Here is a 21,256-nt window from a genome sequence, read left to right on the forward strand (position 1 = left end):
CACTACAGAAGAATCACTAATTTAAAATTATCAGTTTTTTAGTTTGATACCTGATAACAGTCAACATACCACGTGAGGGGGAAAACAAATGACTCTGAACTGAAGGTCAGATATTTTTTCCTTCATTTGGAAGGTTTGTTCTGGTTCTCATTTTGTACTGTTTCGAATCGTCTAAAATCAGTGAATCAGTCGAGGACTTAAAAGGTTAACGCGACAAAATGTGCAGTATTCAGTTGAGGCAGAGAACCAGAACAAGCCTATAATGTGCTGCTAGTGTTAAGTAAAAAGCTTTGATGAAACTCGCTTGAACAAAAGTTTATTTACTATCAACTTCGATTTCATGATAGGTGAGAACCTAGCATTTTAGAGGCGACTGCTGAAATTGGGTCGCTTAAACGATCCGATGGAACATTCACGACCTCTAGTGAAAAACGTTAGAGCTTTTGATATAAAACCCCTTTCTTGGCAATCTGAATGTTGATAACATACCTCCCATCTTCGAGGGTGCTAAACACTCAAAATAACGATTGGCAGGTCGTCAAAAAGGTTACAACAGCACCGACGGTTGAACAGGCTATCAAGTCGTTTCAGATCCTCAAATCTCCTGGAGAGGATGGTATATTTCCAGCTCTTCTTCAAAACAAACTGAAAATAATTTTACCTATTCTCGTAAAATTGCATAGAGCTGGTCTAACGTGGAACTATATACCATCCAGTTGGTTGGCAGCAAGGGTGGAAAAGCCGAAGGCTTTACAAAAAACAGCTTAGGCCGAAGCTTTCTGGCTCACAGAGACAGGATTGTCTGACCATTAGTGGTGCCATCAGTACCACACCATCAGCGGCCATGGAGATCCTTCTAGCTCCTTTCCACATTTTTCTGGAGAAAGAGAGGCTAGATGGACTACATACAGACTTGTGCACATTGCCAATTGCACAAATCAATTTAATGCAAAGTACAACAGACTGTTGGTTGACACTGGAAGATACAGCATTCTGAAATGACCTCTGACTTCAATCCTCCAACAGTCAACTACGAACTGCCTCATGAAGTACTGTTCACGAATAGAGAGGACTGTATTCTCAGGGAGAAGGAAATATTAAGAGTAGATAATTGTTGGTTTACAGATGAATCAAAAATACCTTCCGGTTCCGGTGCAGGTGTTTTCAGCCACACACCCAGAACAGAGATATCAACCTGCCTAGGAACCTATGCATTGCATTTCAAGCGGAAATTAACACTATTGAAATGTGTGCGGAAAGACTGGAAGAATCCAACTTCATACACAAGTCAATGAAAATACTGTCGGACAGTCAAGCGGCGTTAGAAGTTCTTGGCTCCTGTTTAAAAATCTGTCTGTTCCTGCTCTTGGCTCCTACCGAGCAACATCTAAATTTCTAGCAAATTGCCAAAAACGACTCTCCTCGATAGGAAGACTTAACAGATCGTCTCTGGTTTAGATTCCAGACCAGAGGAACCACAAAGTTCCTTATAAGTAATTCTTACTACAAACCACCCTTGAGCTAGCTTTTTATTGAGGGTTACAAGTGATCGGGCGAATTTAGGTTTATTATCAATTAATATCCCCAAAAATTTAGAACTGGGTCTCTTTTCAATCATCTTGTGTGCGTCCTTTGTTCTTAATGGTATGCTGTCAATAAAACAGCTGAATGATATGAAGTTCGTTTTGGAAACATTAAATGACAGCAAATTGGAGTCGCACTAGATTTTTATTTTTTATATTTGAGCTTATAATCTCGCGGAGATTACATAAAGTTTATTACGCCATAACTTTGTAGTATATCGGCGAATAGGGTAATTTTTTTTCCAATATCGATGTATGTTGAACCGTTCATCTATAATAAAAAAAGTATCGGTCCCAGTACCGAACCTTGTGGTACACCAGTTTTAATTTCGCCTTTTGGTGAGGTAGTCGAGGTTTTCACAATCTGACTTCTTCCTGTGATATAATTCTCGAACTATTTTTGAGTGATTCCATGAATCCCATAGTGAAAGAGTTTTTTCAGCAGTATTCCGGGATCCACACAGTCAGAGGCTTTAACCAAGTCACAGAACACCGCTGCTGATGACTCTTTTTCATCATTGTTTCCATAAACATTGTATAACAAAGAAAACCTAACATCGTAGGTGTTCTTTTTTTATTGAAAGCCGAACTGGCTATTGCTTATGTCAGTAGTTAGTTTAAGCCGATTTCAGAACCTCCCCCCACCACTTTCAACCTTGAAATGACCTCTACGCCACACGAAGTTGCGAAGGTGACTTTGAGGAGGTGTTATGAGTTTGACCTTGAACGACCTTGGCATGCGTCATACGGCAACGCAGACAAGGTGCCTTTGAGGTGCTGTTTTGGGTTTAACCTTGAATGACCTTCATTCTTTTCCCATATTTTCGACAAGGTGACTTTGACTTCCAATGAATTCGAGCCAGTTTTGCACCTACACGATTTAACGCAACCAAGGTGACTTTGAACGATTGTTTTGAGTTTGCCCTTGAACGACCTTGATCAACGTTACACAAGGCAGGCAAGGTGACTTTGAGGCAGTGCCTTTGAACGACCCTGACACACATCACGCGACAAAAGCAAGGTGACTTTGAGGTATTGTTTCAAGTTTGACCTTGAACGACCTTAATTGATCCACGTTGTTATTTAGAATATTCGACTTTGAACGACCTTCAGCCGCATGGACGAAGAGACTTTTGGAGTGCGTTTTCAGTTTGACTTTGAGTGACCTTCTACAATATCATGTGTCTTTGCTGATGTAAATTTGAGGGCGCTCGTGTATTCTCCTTCCCTCCCCCACTTTTTGAATGAACATATAAAAGAGGTGCTACTCATTCACAGGAGTTAGTTTGATATCGCGCGTATTGAATATATCTACAAATATGTTTCACTGTGATAGGTGTGGTAAAAGTTTCAGCCGTAAAGATAACATGCGTCGTCATCAAATGCAGTCCTGCAGGCCGGATAATGATGCAGGTCCTCCAGCAAAACGGCCCAGAGTGGATTCTGCCCAACCAAGTGCAGTTCAGGAATTGTGCAACTATTGCAATAGAATGGTACCTGTGAATAGGATGAATTCACACCTCAAAACATTGGAGCATAGAACAAATTCCTGTACGGAATTTGAGGATGGTGTGAAAATCATCAACAGCGCATTTAAATATAGGATTGTTAGCTACAGGGTCGAAAGTAAGAATCCACATTCAGACTATCAATCTTTCTTTAATGAAGTGAGGCATAAAGTTGTGACTTTGATTGATCGAATGGTGCAAGTTCATAACACCTTGAAAGTGAACATGGAGTTGTTTGGGAGGTACATACTTCAGACGCAGGAAATATTAGAGGTGAAGTCTTTCAACAGCCAAAACCAAATTGTTGATCAATCAAACAACCTTGAAGAGGTTTATAGGACATTCGTCGACACGTTGTCTGCAAAAGCTGTGGAATTTCAAGAACGCGACTCAGGTATATTATCTACATAAATATGAAAGATTTCAGTCATTAAACGAATAATGTGTTTACAGGTTGGACTCTGGAGAAAGTTGTTTTTATCGAAGTAAACATCAACAAATATAGTCCTCTCAGTGGATCCTCCTACATCAAGCTTCCAGAATTCATCGCTTTGAAGAGGGCAGTAGTTAATGTGAGAAATGAAGACCATTTTTGCTTCGCTTGGGCGGTGACATCAGCTCTGCGACCAGCGCAAACTAGAACTTCTGAAGTAGGCTCATATCCAGACTTCAGAGATGTACTTAATGTTGAAGGTATAGATTTTCCCATGAAATTACGTGATATTCCACAATTTGAGAATATGAATGATTGTTCAGTCAATGTTTATGGGTTAGAAACAACTTTTGAAAACAACAAACCGAAATATGAAATTGTGGGTCCTCTTTATTACGCACGGCGGAAACTCGGTCGCCATGTAAATTTATTGAACATCACCGATGAATCTAGTAATAGCCACTATTGCTGGATAAAGGATCTATCAAGGTTAGTTTCATCACAAATTTCATCCCACGGGCATAGAATGTATTTTTGTGATGGTTGTTTGATGTATTTTTCAGACGAACGCAAATTATTACGACATCAGTTGAATGATTGCAATTTTATTTGTACCACCATTCCCACAACGCAAATCAAAATTGATAAATGTGGTAGGGCCATACCGGAAAATATATTAAAATTTGAAAATTTTGAAAGGCAGTTGAAAGTCCCCTTCGTAGTATACGCTGATTTTGAATCAATTCTGAAGCCTATACATACAAATGAACCGGATCCAATACGTTCCTTCACAAATAAATCATTTATTCACGAGCCATACTCATTCTCATACCGAATTCGTTGTTCTTTCGATGATTCAGCCTCCAAATTTGTTCTTTATCGTGGGGAGGACGCTGCCAAAGTATTTGTAGCCAGGCTGGAGTCTGACCTGAGGGCCATCTACTATACATATTTGAATCGTATCGTGCCAATGAAGCCATTAACAGCATCAGAGGAGAATGAATTTTTAACTGCTGATAGTTGCGGTATTTGTGAGAAACCCTTCGAATTGGGTGACGTCAAAGTGAGAGATCATTGTCACTTGACGGGAAAGAAAAGATATGGAGCTGCACATTCTCGATGTAATTTGAATTACAAGTTACCGAATTTCGTTCCAATAATTTTCCATAACTTGAGCGGCTATGACTGCCACTTGTTCATAAAAGAGTTATGCACTAATAAGAACAAGGTGGAGGTTATCGGTCAAACAAAGGAAAATTACATTTCTTTCACTAAGCATCTATTGATGGGTACCACAATAGATAAATTTGGTAAATTGAAAAAACAATTCCTAAAGCTGAGATTTATCGATAGCTTTAGATTCATGGCGTCATCACTGCAGCAGTTAGGGGAGAGCTTGTCAGATGAGCAATGTTATGAAACACGAAAGTGTTTTCCGGAAAATGAAAAATTTCTTTTGATGAGACAGAAAGGAGTTTTTCCCTACAGTTTTGTTAAAAATTTGACCACGTTAGATTGTACTGAGCTACCATCAAAATCCGATTTTTATGATCAATTGAACGAGAAACACATATCTGAGGATGATTATGAGAGGGCAAAACGTGTATGGTCCTTGTTCGAGTGTGAAACGTTAGGAGACTATTCAGATTTGTATTTGAAATCAGATGTATTGATTTTATGTGATATTTTCGAAAATTTCCGTAATATATGTCTGGATAAATATAAATTAGATCCAGCCCACTATTTTACTTCTCCTGGCCATTCTTGGGATGCCATGCTCAAATACACCGGTGTAGAGCTGGAATTGCTTACGGATATTGACATGATAACTTTTTTCCAAAAGGGTATTCGTGGGGGTATTAGTCAGTGTTCTGAAAGAAAGCATGTTGCTAATAATCGTTTTCTACCCGATTATGATGAAAATGAAGCATCATCATTCATCACTTATTTGGACGCTACGAACCTCTATGGTCACAGTATGTCCCAACCATTACCGACAGATGGGTTTACATGGCTATCCGAACAAGAAATTCTTCAACTAGATATCATGGGTGTTCCAGACGATGGTCCTAAGGGTTATGTTCTGGAAGTAGATGTCCATTACCCTGAAGAACTTCACGATGCACATTCGGATCTGCCATTCCTTGTAGAGAGCGTAATTCCACCCGGTTCAAATTCAAAAATACCCAAATTAATACCTAATCTGAATGATAAGAGAAAATACATTGTTCATTATAGGGCTTTGAGGCAGGCAATTGAAAATGGACTGATAGTGATGAGGACTCACAGAGTTCTCTCATTCAATCAATCACCATGGTTGAAGAAATATGTAGACCTTAATACCCTAATGAGAAATCAAGCTACAAATGTTTATCATAAAAATATTTTCAAGACAAGAACAAATGCTGTCTTTGGAAAAACAATGGAAAACGTTGATAATAGAAATGACATTCGGCTTGTGACTCATTGGGAGTCTATAAAGCGTGCAACTGGTGCAAATGCTCTCATCGCTCGGCCAAATTTTAAAACGCTTTCAATTTTCTCAGAGGACTTTGTCGCCATTCATATGGGTAAAGTGAAAATAAATTACAATAAACCGCTATATCTTGGATTCAGTATTCTTGATTTATCTAAAACAGTTATGTATGAGTTTTTTTATAAATTCATAAAAAAACATTATGGGTCAAATGCTTCTCTCCTCTACACCGATACCGACTCTCTCATTCTTAAAATTTTCACGGAGAACTTTTATGATTTCATGAGGGACAATGTAGAGAAATTCGATACATCCAACTACAAAGTTGAAAATCAGTTTGCTATGCCTATAACTGAACCAATATTGGGAAATATGAAAGACGAATTTCCTAATGATCCAATTATCAGTTTTTATGGTACCGGCGCAAAAGCATATCATGTCAAGTCCGTTAGTGATGAATTGAAGAAGGCAAAAGGGATAAAAAAGTCGGTCATAAAAAATCAAATGTCACTTGACGATTATAGGAAAATAGTCGAATCAGGTGGTACCATATTGCGTAAGATGAGCACTTTTCGAAGTGAGTTACACGATGTGTATACTCTAATGTGTAATAAAGTTGCGCTATCATACAAGGATGATAAGCGATTCATCATCCCCAATACCACAAAAACATTACCGTGGGGGCATAAGGATATTGAGTTCTACCAAACCAGCCCTGAGGTAAATTTCAAATTCCTTATCGATGCCCTCAAAACTGTGCCTAATCATGAGGCGGATTCTGATGAAAAATTGGATCAACTCATAAGATTATTGGAGGAACAATCAGATGATTAGTTAGTTCAATGTGGTAAATCTATACCTACGAAGCTCTGAAATTATAATATATATTATTCCCATTGTAAATATCAATTATGATATAGATTATGAAATAAAATATATCAGTGATACATCTTGTTTCATTACAATTCCAACACAAAGTATTGAAGAGGTATAAACTATTTTTCATAATATTGGAATATATAATATCAAGCTATCCACATAATCTGCGAGAATATAATATAACAGTGTTGCCAGACTCATCATTTAGTCCCCGTATTAGATAAAGTGGAGGTGGTAAGTGGAGGGGGGTTGAGGAGGAGTGGCTTAGGTAACAAAAGCGGGACTGCTCAGGAGCACTCATCATTCGAACTGCTTCTTCTAGCCTTCGAATATCTACCGAATTTAGTTGGGTCTCTAGCTGTGTTCATCTTCTTCGAATAAAAACTGTGAGTATATAAGTAATGTTGATTATTATGCTTTATTCTAATATTTTGTGAATTTCTAGTGTGCAGTATGTCTTCAATCATTGACGCTGATAAATCCGTGGAGGGTAAGGTCAACATCCTGCAGGACGTGGTGGTGCAGCAATCGGAGCTACCACAGGATATAGTGGACTTCTTGACTGAATTCCAACTTGGACCTCCACTTAGCCCCCTTCCAGAAGAAGTTGTGTTGGTAACGGCGGATCCAAGACCCGGAAGCAGCTGGATGGAGGATGTTCCTTCGACCACCCCTTCTTCTGAAACGAAGAGCACCGCCAAAGTTGCGAAGAAGGGGTCGAAGATTGTCGGTAAGAGAGCGGCTCCGAGCGGTAGTGATGAGGACTTTGCTGCTCCCGAACCCGTTAAGAAGAGGAGGCCCTCCGCTAAGCCAAAACAGGTGGCGTCGTCGGTGAAGCCAAAGCAGACGGAGCTGCAGAAGTACATGAAGATGTGGGACGAGTCCAACCCCTATCGACGGCCTCCTATGACCTCGACCCTCTGGCGGGCCCCTTCTACGTCAGATACTACCATCTCGACGTCTAAGGCGACCAAGACGAGAAAGCAGTCACCGACGGCTCCGCAGATGTTAACTGCTGCGGGCGACATTGAGCCAGCCATCACGGCATCTTCGGAGGCCACGACCGAGCCATCTCATCAGCCACCAGCCGGCCCCATAGCACCTCCGCCACCGACGCCAAGTGTTCAGCAGGTAACTTCTGCCCAACCCTCTGGCCGCCACCTGGAGTTACCGTCATCGCAGAGAACCTCTAGCTTAGTCGAGGACGTGCTTGAGCTTGACAGAATATGCCAAGAGAGGAAGGTGAAGCTGGTGACGATCCAGGGCAGCGATGCAAAATTGGCGGAAATTGCATCACGTAAACGACGATTTGAAGTTCGACAGGCGCAGCTAGTCGAACAGAAACGGCGTTTGTTGGCTGAAATTGCTGAGGTGGAAATCAGCATCAATGGGGTCGATGAGGAGTACCGTGTTGAGGCAGATTCAACAAATCGGTACCGCATGGAGGTCGACGAAATGGCCGAGCGTGTTAAGGCTCTCAGGGAGCGGATCAGGAAGAAAGTTGACGTTGTTGGGACATAACCTCCATCTATTTCCTTTCCCTAGATCCTTTTTTTTTCATGGAGTACACGTGAGTTGGTTGGTGTACACAGGGCACTGCGTGGTTGGGGCAGTGTCCACTTCCCTCTCTTCTTTTCATCCCGGAAAAAATATCTTATGAACGCTTCATTCCACATCATCCCCACTCCTCCCCCACTCCTTCCCACTCCCTCTCGAAAGTATAAAAGTAGAGAGTCTCCGATGGAACATTCAGTTGCTAAGCTATCTTCAACATGGCAGTTACTTATCAACAAGCGGATTCCACCACCGAGCCACACGCATTTTTGGAGCCCAGAAGGTCACCTGACAACTGGACCGTCGAAGAAGGTGAGGTACATTCCACCACAGGGCATCATCACTACGAGCAGCCCGGAGCATGGCACGATACCAGACTGCAGGTGATGCAAGTTACCAGCACCGATGATGCGGACGTCTCCGAAAACGAGTTCCTGGATCCCAACGTGGATACTGATTCTGACGCTGACCTGTATGATGGCCTGTGGGATGACGACGAGGTGGACTATGACGCGCCATCAGTGATGTGGGACCTATTTCCTAGGGAGACGGATGATTCTGATTCGGACGATGAAGATATTCCTCCTGACCCACCAATCCCCATCGAGGATAGTCCACCACCATCCCCCATCCTTATAGAATAATCCTAATTTCTATTCCTCATTCCTATTCCTTTCCTAGGAGTACACATACTGTTGGTTGGTGTACACAGGGCACTGCGTGGTTGGGGCAGTGTCTACTCTTCCCTAAATCTCATCATTCACAAATAATTGTACAATCACACAGACGATGGTCATCCTATCTTCATCGCTCATTCTCTTGAAGTATACATACTGAAGCCTATTCAAAATTGTTGTAAATATTTTGCTTTATTTGAAAATATATACTCTGGTTGCTATATACGGGTTGTGGCAGCATTTATACTTCCAATCCAATCATGTTCTAGTCATATTCAATATGTAGAATAAATTATATTTATAGTTTAAAATTGATTTCGAAATGTTATATCTGTATTTGAAAATGTAATGAAAATAATAATAATTTGTTTGTTTGTTTTTTCTAATTTAAAAAATAAATTCTGACAAAAAAAATTCTGCTCCTGTTTTTTTCCAACTATTATGCTGACATAACTACAAATTAGTCTGTTTGAAATGAAATACCTATCAGGTATTCACCTTTCAATTATAGTAGAACGCACATTTATGTGGTTAGCTGATCAAAGCAAAATTTTCCTCCTGAGTTGCCTGCAAAGAGAACCAATTGATGATGGTTCATAGAGAAGATAGACTTGCAATTATAGTGTATTTCACTTTATATATATGTGACGGATGATATCTGAGAGTGATAATACTAATGCGTGATGATAGAATCTGAGTAGTAATCTCAAGTTAGGAGTAATCTTTATATCTCCAACTTCTAAGGCACCTACAATTGAGCGGTTGGGCTTCAAGCTATGATATCTGGGAATAAACTACATATCCTCAACTTCTAAGGTATTGTTAACTGAGCGGTTGACCCGCAGGGTCAAAAAATTTTTCGACCCGCGAATTAAATTAATTCGCGGCCGCGAATTAAAATAATCCGCGGATTAAATCGCGGATTCGCGGCCGCGGCCGCGAATCCGCGGATAATTCGCAGATAAAACCGCGGATCCGCGGCCATGGCCGCGGATCCGCGGTTTTATCTGCGAATTATCCGCGGATCCGCGACCGTGACCGCGAATCCGCGATTTAATCCGCAGAATAATTTCAACGGCGGTCACGAATTAATTCAATTCGCGTGTCGAAAAATTTTTGAAGCGGAGCGGAGCGAAGCGGAGCGAAGCGGACCACATCTGTTTCCTATCTTCATCCCGCGAATTATGATTCATTCAACGGATTGAGTCGTGATTCATTCCGCCGCAGTCGCGGATCCGCGGTTGAAACCGCGTCATAACTTTAAAACAGAGTGTATTTAATTTCTCACCTACATCGTAAACTTTCATCTATTCCGCGGATTATCATGGATCCGCTTACTATTCGCGGGCCCGCGACAGTGGCGATTATTCCGTGGATCAATTTATTTATTCTGTCACAGCCGTTGATTCGCGGTTGCTGCTTCATTATTTCAGTGGCAGCCGTGTAATTTGCTACGCGGATCATGATATTTGGGGCAGGGTGTAGTTGATATTCATTCTCAATTGTAAAAAATCCAATTTCATACAACTTTCGTCATAACTTTTTTCCGTGTAAAATCGAAAATATACTAGTTATTCAATGAAAATGTATATTTTCAGCTGTAAACCAGTTTCATATTCTACTACTAAGTGGAAATTTTCCAACTTTCAGACCTGAGAAGAAGAATCTCATGTCGCGAGACGATATTCCCCGGTGTACTACTACTACTACTGTTTGTATGAATAATGTAGCCCTGAAAAGGGCTGTTTTTTTTTGACCAGAAGGCCCACGGTTAGTGTGTCACAGGTTTGACACTATTGCATATTATGCATGCTGATACTCTTGTGAAATTTGTGAGCGGCCTTTCACATGCCTCACACCAATACTGACCCAGCTGCATCATAGAGACCGTATCATGGGTGTTTACATGTTGATACCAGCCACCGTTATTGTTACGTATCGAGTAAAATCGAAAACAGCACCAACATAACTTCTGGATACCGCCATCGATCGTTCTGATATTTACGTGGGCATCTGTCACACAATACAGATCCAGTCGATCTTCTAATGTGTCGGTGACGTTGAGCCATCGGACGCCGATCATTAAGGCACCATCATCTTCAGATGAATCAGCCACAATACCTTCATCACTCAGGTCATCCTCGATGACATCCCCTTCAACAATCTCCTCGTGCTCCAAATCATTAGCATCTTCGTCGACTACAATATTTGCCTCGCCTCCAATAATTTCAACTTCCTCTTCTACAATTCCCTCTATGTTGGGAGCCATTTCATCCCCATTCAATGACTCTTCATCCGTCCAATTATTCTCATCATCAAGTGATATCCTAGCTAATACAGCGGCAATTTTTTCGGAATTCATCTCGATATGCTCTCATATACTGAGTGAGGTTCAGGATCGGGACTCGACTTTTATATGATTCGGTTGTGGTCGTAGTAGCGCCCCCCCACACTACTCCCACTTCTCGCTCTATACGATTAAGAGAGGGGCATATGGCAGCCCAGTCGAATTCACGAGAGGTGCAGATCAGGAGACGAGGAATCCATGGTAATCGTACATCGACATACACCCAGATAGGCCCTGGGCAGACCTGTTGATTTAAACTCCATTTTGTTCATGTAAATCATTTTAGTGTATGTTGATTTATAAAATAAATAAATCCATTGCTACAATATTACTTGTATAATTTTTGGTATTTCGAAACTATTTATACAGCGAAGAATAAAAGATTCCACAGTTTTAGAAAATGTATAATGAAATTCAAATTTATTACATTCCACTTTATTTTTCATCAAGTACAATAATAATGCTATTACACTAATGAATTTTCATTGATCCACGAGTTGTGATTTTCGGAGAATCCGAGCCATTTTACATATAAACGACGTCCTTTTCGTTTCAAAACTCGCTCCACCAAATATGTATTGGGATCATGGGTTTTATTCAATTCCATACCATAGAAGGAACCTTTAATTGGCTGTCCGTTCACATCTTCGAGCGCATAAGTTATAGGATACGTTCTATTTACTTTTACAACTTTGAAAAGCTCAGTTGTAAAGTTTGCCGTATAACCTTTTTCGAATACGCCTTTAAACTTACTGATTCGCACCATATCTCCAATTTTAAATTCTTTTTTTTCGCGTTTTCCACGCTGCTTCTTTGATCTTGCATAAACTGTCAATTTTGTGGATGGTTTTACGTCTGCAGGCTTCATGCCAATGGTACGATGAACTTTGTTGTTATATTGACTGGTAATTATAGGAAGAATATTCAACCAACTGTAATTGCCTTGAAGTGAAAATTGTCTATGAAGCCAACTTTTCAACGTCCTGATGACTCTTTCCGCAATTGCAGCTTTTTTTGTACTAAATGTTGAGTAATGATTGATACGGTGCTCTCTCATTAGCGATGAAAATTTTGAATTATAAAACTCGGTACCGTGATCAGATTGTAAGTTCCTTGGGACATACTTCGCATCTTTCAACACACTCGCCATAGCTGCAGTAACTGAATCAGCTGTTTTATTTCTCAGCGGTCTTGACCATACATACTTTGAGTAACAGTTGATTACTATGAGGATGTACCTATAACCATTATTTTCTTTAGCATATGGTTGCATTTCCATCAGATCCATCTGCCACAAGTCATAAAATCCCTTTATTATTGTCATTCGACGGGGAAAATTTCGACGCGCCGACTTATGTATTTCCTTCACAACCTGCCATTTTGCATCACTCATACTACTGCTGTATGGCTTCTTCGAAATGATGAAGTTGAGGATTCAGTTCGCTACTGTTCACGTGCAGGTTTAACGACTGACTGTTCAACTTCAATAACTCGCTCAGTAAAAGTATCAACCAACTCGGTTACAACACCAATTCGCTTTTCCACATTACTCAACCGATCAGCTAATGCTGAAGTGATGAGTGCATTTTTGTCAATGATGATTCGCAGTTCGGTATTTTTTGAATCAATGTTTTTTCTGACGTATCGTAGCGCTGGTGAAATGAATTCTTGGAAATAGTTCAGGGTTGATTCCTTGGCTTCTTTAATGTGATTGTCAACATATCTTTTAGTGACAGAGTCTTCATCGTCTACAGGTTCACCAATATTCTGTAGCCGCTTATTCTGAATGTCATAATCACCATGTGGTGTGAGAATGAATCCAACACCCGATCTTCCAACAAGTGGTTTACCAACACCACCCCTTCTACGCCCAAATTTATCAATCGTGGTATGCATAGTTAGATCGTCTGTGAGTAACTGAGTCAGCTTCATACATTGTGTTCATTATATTACGGTCAATAGACTAATCCTTCTTCACGTAACTCCTCAATTATGGCCAATATTTCATTATCGTGCCCGGTATGACCAGCCATTCGTGAACTCCAAAGCAATCGAAGGCGATCAACCAGTTCTTCGAGTTTATTCCAATAAACATAATCTATATGCTTATTTCTGATATATTTCTTTTGAGTGGGTATTTTTATTATGCCGGCACCTTCTCTACTGGGGTTCTGCAGTGGGTCTTCATTGGATAATAGTGGTAGGATTATTTCTCGATATTTCTTCCAATTATTTGATAATAGACCCTGTTTTCTTTCATTGTATTTATATGCTGCCTTCGTTAATTTGAGTATATCACCATAAGTGATCATATCGGAAGAGGGGATATTTCCCGACGGTACTTTCATGAATAATAATTTATATAGTTTTGGGGTACCCTGATAAGTGGCAATAGTTTTACCATTTTTCTTGAACACAATTTTCTCATTGATGAACTCCACATCAGCTACACCCATTTGTAAATTTCCCGTATCAGTGTTCATGTGTACTCCAAAGACGGTATCGTATGAGGGATTTCCTGATAGTAACTTTTGTATGTGCTTTTGTACCTCATCACCATTATCAAGCACATTAGATGATTCTAAATCTGAAGTTGTCGATAAAGAAGCTTGAAGATCCTTCGAAAAAGCCTCTTCAAATTTCGGTTTTAGCTCACTTTTAACTATATTTTTGGCGGTGAATGGTGTAGCACTCTTTGTTGTCTGTATCACCTGATTTATTTGAGATGCTCCTTCAGTATTGGCAGATATTGCTTTCAAAGGAGTTATTATTGGCTCATATATTCTTTCGAGTGCTGATTGATCACCTAAGCGACTATTCTTGATATAATTAAATTTCTTCCGAACGGCATCTGTTGCTTCTATCAACTTTCTTTTCAAACACATTTCATCATCATTTTTTCTCTCCATAATGTATTCACTTCAAATGTGTGTGTGCAATGAAGTGTCGTCCACACTATCTAGCACTCGAATGATTCAATTGTTTCAAGAACGTCAAGGATATATGAAAGCATCAAATCCTTTTCGATAACGTCCATCTAGCACCTCTCGATCCTTATCAATTACTAAAAATCCATATTTATTCTCCCAACATCTCGCACACATATCTTTAAATTGCTTGTATGTCACATCTGGTGACACGTGGTCAGAAAAAATATGATTGAGATTCATATCATCTTGTTTGAACAGCACAATAAAATTTGCATTATCTCGAATCAATTGTTTCGGGACTCGTGAATATGTTTGGGCTAGATAGAAGCAATCCACATTTTTATGACGTCCCATACTGAAATATGATCGTATAACATCCTGTTTCTCACACATCACATCATCGAAAATGAATATTGAATCGGTTCTGGCATCCGAAGGCTCTACTATTTCAGTTGCATTATTGGCGAAAGTGTAAAATCCCAACCCTTCAATTGGAGCTAATACTTCACGTAAATACTCATATTTGGGTTGATAAAGGGACTTTGAATAAAGATAAACATTTGCAAATCGTAATCCTAGAGGGTGAGTCAGTAGAGAAATCATAACATTTGTCTTGCCGCAATTGGAAGGTCCGATAATCAGACCGCGAATGGATAGTGGAAGTAAGGATCCATGACGCTGTTTCACACCGCTTTCAGATCCGCTACCCACTTTTTCATCGAAATTATCGATGGAAAATTGGTGCTTCTGCTTTAGTATGCGCATTGTATGACAGTTGGAGACTATATAAGCACGTCTCCAAATCGATTCCTTTATTTAAATGGGGGTTATGAGACGATGCAGATCTCCTAAGCGGCATTCAAATAAAGCTGGTACGGGATTGGTCAATTCCCTCATCAATAGTCTACCTTTCGAATTACATTTACCTGGCTATCAGTATTGCGGCCCTGGCACCAAATTGCAGAAAAGATTGGCGAGAGGTGATCCGGGTGTGAATCAACTGGATTCTGCATGCCGAAAACACGATATTGCATATTCACAGGATCCTAACAATCTTCCAGCTAGACACAGAGCAGATCAAGAGCTTGCAGAAAGTGCTTGGAATCGATTCAAGGCAAAAGACGCATCTATTGGAGAGAAAGGAGCCGCTTGGCTAATTACGAATATAATGAAGGGAAAACGACGATTTGGTATGGGTTGCGAATTAGCAGCCAAGCAGTCACGAATACAGAAAAAAAAGGGTCCTACCAAGAAAAAAAAATCAAAAAAACTATTGAAAGATTCTAAGGTGACAGCTTTTGGTTCTGGAATCGTTAAGAAAGTGCGTGATGTTCTACACAAAGCGGGCGGAAGTGAATTTGTTGTCAAAAATTCTAAAAGAGCAGCTGAAATTGCACTAAAAGCAGCACGCAAATATACGAGGGCTGCGGGTGGGAAAAAGAAAATTCGCACACCGCGAATCATACCAATTCCTAAAATTGGTGGAATACTACCACTCATTCCAATTTTTGCTGGTTTATCGGCGCTAGGTAGTTTAGCTGGTGCTACAGCTGGCATAACAAAAGCAGTACAAGCAGCGAAAGCGAGTAGGGAACAATTGAGTGAGGCCAATCGACATAATAAAAATATGGAGGCAATCGCTCTAGGTAAACGAGGAAGCGGTATCTATTTGAAGCCTTACCGTAAAGGATTAGGAGTCTATTTGAAACCTCAAATTTCAAAAAACTCATAGATTTGCTACCTCAAAGAGCTCTCTCCAACATCGACCTCAACTATCATGCTAAGAAAATGATGATTCCATATTTTCGGGGGGTATATATGCGTGACGATTTGCCAAAATCGGGACCACTCCGATATGAATCTGCCGTAGTAAATTTGGATAGTCGACATGGTCAAGGGACGCATTGGGTAGCATACAGAAAAAGCAGCACTTCTGTGAAATATTTCGATAGTTTCGGTGATTTACCCCCTCCAAAAGAATTGATTCACTATTTTCATAGGGGTTCAAATCCTACCACTATTATCACATATAACTATGAGCGTAAACAACAATTCAACACAGTATGGTGTGGTCATTTGTGTTTGGAATTTCTACAGAGCAAGACATGGAGATAACACCAGCGCAGGACAGGGAAAGTATCAAGAGGATGAGTAATTCATTGATCGCATATTCCAGAGTACGCACTTTACGAGAAATGAGTAAAGAACAACTCGCTAATATGCCGAAAGAGGTGTTGATTGGGTGTGCATCGCATGAAATTGCATCTGTATGGGATAAGTTACCACAAAATTTACAAAATGATATTGATGTCTTAAAGTATCAGTACTGCCAAGACCATCAGAATGATTCCAGCGGCAACAGCAATAATTCCGATGTGAATGATGGGCCACCTACAAGAAAAATTTTCTGTTGTTATTGTAAAGTGAATGATGTGAATGTAGTCACACATAATGGGATGGATCATCTGGACAGACCACCTAAAAAACGACGATTACTCCACAATTTCTGCTGCCAGCAATAAATTGACATGAGTCAGTGAAAATTCATCAGTCATGTCACGCACGTTTTCATTGTCGGGACACTCTAGCGAGTTGAGCGCCAACTTCTACCCACCCATCGAATTGGATAGTGGCGCTAATTATGGTCTGGGCTTACACGGTTTCTATTCCTACAACTCCATATTCAATGTGGATGTGAAAAATAATATTATCGCCTATTCTAAAGAAGCTAACTCACCTCCTATCATTATAAAAATTCCACCTGGAGCATATGAAATTGATGAAATCAATAAGGTGATTCAAAAATTCATCAAATCCAAAGAAATGCAATTGGAAAATGGAGCTGAGGAGAATATCGATGGAGTATTTCTCCTACACGCAAACAACAACACTCTGAAATGTGAAATGAGGTCGAAATATTACATCCATCTCAAACATGAAAACACTATTGCCGAACTTTTAGGGTTCGAAGCCGATGTGTTTGGCATCGATGAAACTCATGAATCAACATTGCCCGTAAATATCAATAAGGTGAGAATTATTCGTGTGGATTGTAATGTCACAGCTGGAGCATATTCAAATGGTGATGAAATCCATAGCATCTTTGAATTTGATATTGATGTAGAGCCCGGTTACAAACTCACCAAGGAACCGCAAAATATTATTTATATGCCAATCCAGCCTGGCGGTCGTAAGTACCTCGACAATATCACTTTACGCATATTGGATGATAATGGTAATCTAATCAATTTCAATGGTGAAAAAATAATAGTTAAATTGGAATTGATTAGGATATAACGATCATCATTTCTCATATGTTGATTCACAACATCGACGACCGTCATAAGTGTATCACAAAAATGAGTGGTGGAAGCATCGATAAGTTTGGTCGTAGAAGTAAGGCAGTTTCAAATACTGTTTTGCGAGGACAACCTGGAGTTGGTTTCAAATTGACTTCCGATGGAAACTTTGATATGGAAAATAAACGTTTGAAAAATGTAGCCGAGCCTAAAGAGAGTACGGATTGTGTTAATCGAGAATATGTTGGTTTTTACATCTCAAAGATCAGAGGAGAATTAGATTCTGATATTGATAAAATCAATTTGAGATTAGATGGAGTAAAAAAATATTCCGCATCAGTCAGGGAAGATCTCATTACGCTTGGGCTGAAATTAGTGGAAATTGTAAAAAAGTGTGAACATATGGAGAAGGATATCAAATCGATGCAATCTGATATGAAAAAACAACCCTCGATAAGCATTCAAACAATTGAGCAAAAACGATGGTGAGCGATGATCATCTGTGAAAAAAATCAGTATAAAGCAGGAGCTGAAGAAATTTTAACTCAGTATTTATCATTTCATAACGCTGAGCAGATGATTATAATTGATAAGGCTATTGATTTCACCATAATTTTTTCTAAAAAATGGGGTTGTGCTTTAAAATCCAGCGATTACAGCAGCGGCAGCAGTTGAATCAGCGTAATGTATCAGGTGGAGACTATGATAATGTGCATTTAAAGAAGAGAAAATCTAAAAGTCGATTCATTCCACGTATGCCCGCCAAACGGTCAAGATATAGATTAAGCGCTAGTAGTTTACACTTTCTCAAATCTATTGGCTTGAAGGTGCGATATAAAAAATAGTAATAACATGGCGACCATAACCACAAGTGATAAGCTGGAGGTATTCGAGGAGCCCATCTTTGATCATTCCCTAATCAGCCTTCACGAGCATACATATAAACCGTATGGATCACCATATTACAAAAATTCAGATGAAATCCGAATTCCAATCAATTTTCAAGACCTTATACTCGATATTGCAGACAGTTACATTTATATCGAGGGGAAGTTCACACCATCTGATGACACGAAGCAGTGCTACCTATCCAATAACGCCCTCGCCTTCCTCTTCGACGAAATTCGCTATGAAATGGGTGGAGAGCAAGTGGCCGTTGTTCGAAAACCCGGCATAACTACCACAATGAAAACGATGATATCATTTGGACAAACACATGCAAATTCCCTACTACCAATAGGATGGGGTCTTGATGTGAACAAACAAGATATATTGGATTCCGTCAGCAATGTATTCAGCGGTAAATTACCCTTGAAGTATCTCATGGGTTTTGCTGAAGATTACAACAGAGGAGTATTGAATGTCAAGCAAGAGCTCATTTTGATTATTGCACGCTCATTCAAAAATTCGTTTATTGGAGAAGTCGATGCTCATTTGGAAATCAACAAAATAGAATGGAGAATCAGACACATCGTGCCGGAAGATCGTCAGAAACTGAAGCTATTGAACCGCATCAATAAAAATGCGAATAATGCAAAAGTAAAGGTGGCTTATCGTATATGGGACCTTTATGAATTACCCACACTTCGTGATACATCCTCAGATATTTGGGCCGTGAAGACAACCAACAGCCTTGAAAGACCTCGATACATCATCATCGGCTTTCAAAGCACCGACCAATCTGAAAATATATCAAAAGATGTGACGAAATTCATACATGCGAATATTAATAATATTCGACTATCTCTAAACTCTGAAGTATACCCATATGAGCGTTGGAATCTAGATTTTGACAAAAAGTTAGACTCGTCAGCCTACTATGCATATGAAAACTTCCAACGCAGCTACTACGATAAAGCTATGAGTGAGCCCATGATGGATATTGGTAGCTTTCGCAACAATCCACTATTTATCATCGACTGCTCTCACCAACCCGATGCTATGAAGTCATCTACTGTCGACATCAAAATAGAATTCGAAACACGCAAGGTGAAGTTTCCAGCAAACACCAAAGTATATGCACTCATCCTACACGATGCTGTTTTGTCCTATAATGCCCTAAATGGCTCTGTTCAGACTGGATTGTAATAAGATTGACATGTAATTCACCATGGAGTATTCGATATTGATAAATAATAAAACACTCAATAATTATCTTCTGCCTTTTATTTACCAAACAATCAGATATAGACAAGCATGGATTGAAACATGATTTTATAATGTATATAATAGATTTCAAATATTCACAACACCATTATTTGAAGATTCTTCCGGTTGTGGGTTGGGATTCTGTGGCTCCAATTGATATTTCTCTATGATATTCTGTGGTAGGTAAACGGATATGCTGTGAAGGAAATGCTTCAAGTCTGCTTCAATCATTAGCTCACAGAACTCATCCAAATTTCCGCTTCCATACGAATATTTATGGCACAGTGCCACACCAAGTTCATATTTCTCACTGAGCTCCAAAAGTTTTCGTACCTCTTCAGCATCATAACATACACTTAAATCATAGTTTGATGAGTGAAGAGCGTCAAAACTCAAGTCGGCTAATTCCCAAGCCAACCTCCTTATTGCAGAATCCAAATTGACTGCTTCCGGCCACTCTTCGGCTGAATATTGCATCCACATGCTTGTACTCTGAAAATACACAAAATGCATTCATTAGTTTGGAAATTATGCTGCAAAAAAACACTCACTTGAAATTTTATCATGTTTGAAGCGCGGGAGCTAATCCATATTTTACATTAATATACCATATTTCTACTATTTACAAAGATATTGAAGTTATATTCAATCTAAAATATCGAATTTGACTAGTGAGCGTGTTTTAGCACCAGGATAATCCTGAGAACTTTGACCGATATATGTAAAAATGAATTTGGCTTTGGATGAATTCACTTCGTGAATCATTTCTTCCGTAAAATGTTCTGAGACACGTTTTGGAAGCCATGATTTAAAAGAAGTATTATTTTCCTCGTCCAACAAAACTACTTGAATGGATTTACCATATCGTGTGGATAGCATCGACATCTTTTCAATTTTATAACCTTTATCGATAGTCAAAGATATTAAAGGCTTCTGCTCCATAGCCACAGTTTGTTGAATTATTGCAGAATTGATCTTTTCGATATTAAATTTCAAATGATCCATTTCGAATATAGTGGAATTATGGTATACAAATATAAAATATGTTCACCTGGATTGCTGTGTATACTCCTGACGTAATACTCTCTGTCACTTTGCAGCACTACTTTCACTCATCTATTCGAGTACGTTGGGTTATTCAAACTGAATGTGAAATGGTGATCCTCCGAACATTTATAGAACGTGGTTGAAGAAGAGGGGGTACTTCTTCACCACAAGCTGGGTGTCCGAAAACACTACTCCAAAATAATATTGTCTTTATCGCGTGACGTAGTTGCAGGTCATTCAAAGTCAGACGCAAAACACTCCTTCAAAGTCACCTTGGCTATGTTGTGTTGTGTAGGTTCAAAACTTCAAGAAAGCCTTGTTGAAAATATGGGAAGTGAATGAAAGTCATTCAAAGTCAAACCCAAAACACTGCCT

At 39.6% G+C, this 21,256-nt stretch overlaps 4 protein-coding genes across 4 annotated transcripts in view; 2 read left to right on the forward strand and 2 right to left on the reverse strand.

Annotated features, from left to right (window-relative positions):
* The window catches only part of LOC111503957 (uncharacterized), a 130,560-nt gene that overhangs the window by 13,890 nt on the left and 95,414 nt on the right, over positions 1-21,256 (reverse strand). The gene's annotated exons all lie outside the window — the stretch shown is intronic.
* LOC141485643 (uncharacterized) lies at positions 2,626-6,834 on the forward strand. The gene is made up of 2 exons (XM_074182752.1): positions 2,626-3,485; positions 3,545-6,834. The coding sequence occupies exons 1-2, from the start codon at positions 2,903-2,905 to the stop codon at positions 6,832-6,834; spliced, it is 3,873 nt and encodes a 1,290-aa protein (XP_074038853.1). The 5' UTR covers positions 2,626-2,902.
* Positions 7,133-8,400, forward strand: LOC141485657 (uncharacterized). Its single transcript, XM_074182825.1, has 2 exons — positions 7,133-7,265; positions 7,325-8,400. Exon 2 carries the CDS (start codon positions 7,333-7,335, stop codon positions 8,398-8,400), a length of 1,068 nt encoding a protein of 355 aa, XP_074038926.1. The 5' UTR covers positions 7,133-7,265; positions 7,325-7,332.
* LOC141485678 (uncharacterized) lies at positions 19,922-20,527 on the reverse strand. The gene is made up of 2 exons (XM_074182905.1): positions 20,386-20,527; positions 19,922-20,326 (listed from the first exon to the last, which is right to left on the reverse strand). Exons 1-2 carry the CDS (start codon positions 20,398-20,400, stop codon positions 19,922-19,924), a joined length of 420 nt encoding a protein of 139 aa, XP_074039006.1. The 5' UTR covers positions 20,401-20,527.

This window comes from Leptinotarsa decemlineata, unplaced genomic scaffold, assembly GCF_025532065.1.
Source record: "Leptinotarsa decemlineata unplaced genomic scaffold, Ldec_3_MD MMD2_P_RNA_scaffold_1, whole genome shotgun sequence".
In the NCBI taxonomy this organism is placed as follows: Eukaryota; Metazoa; Arthropoda; class Insecta; order Coleoptera; family Chrysomelidae; genus Leptinotarsa; species Leptinotarsa decemlineata.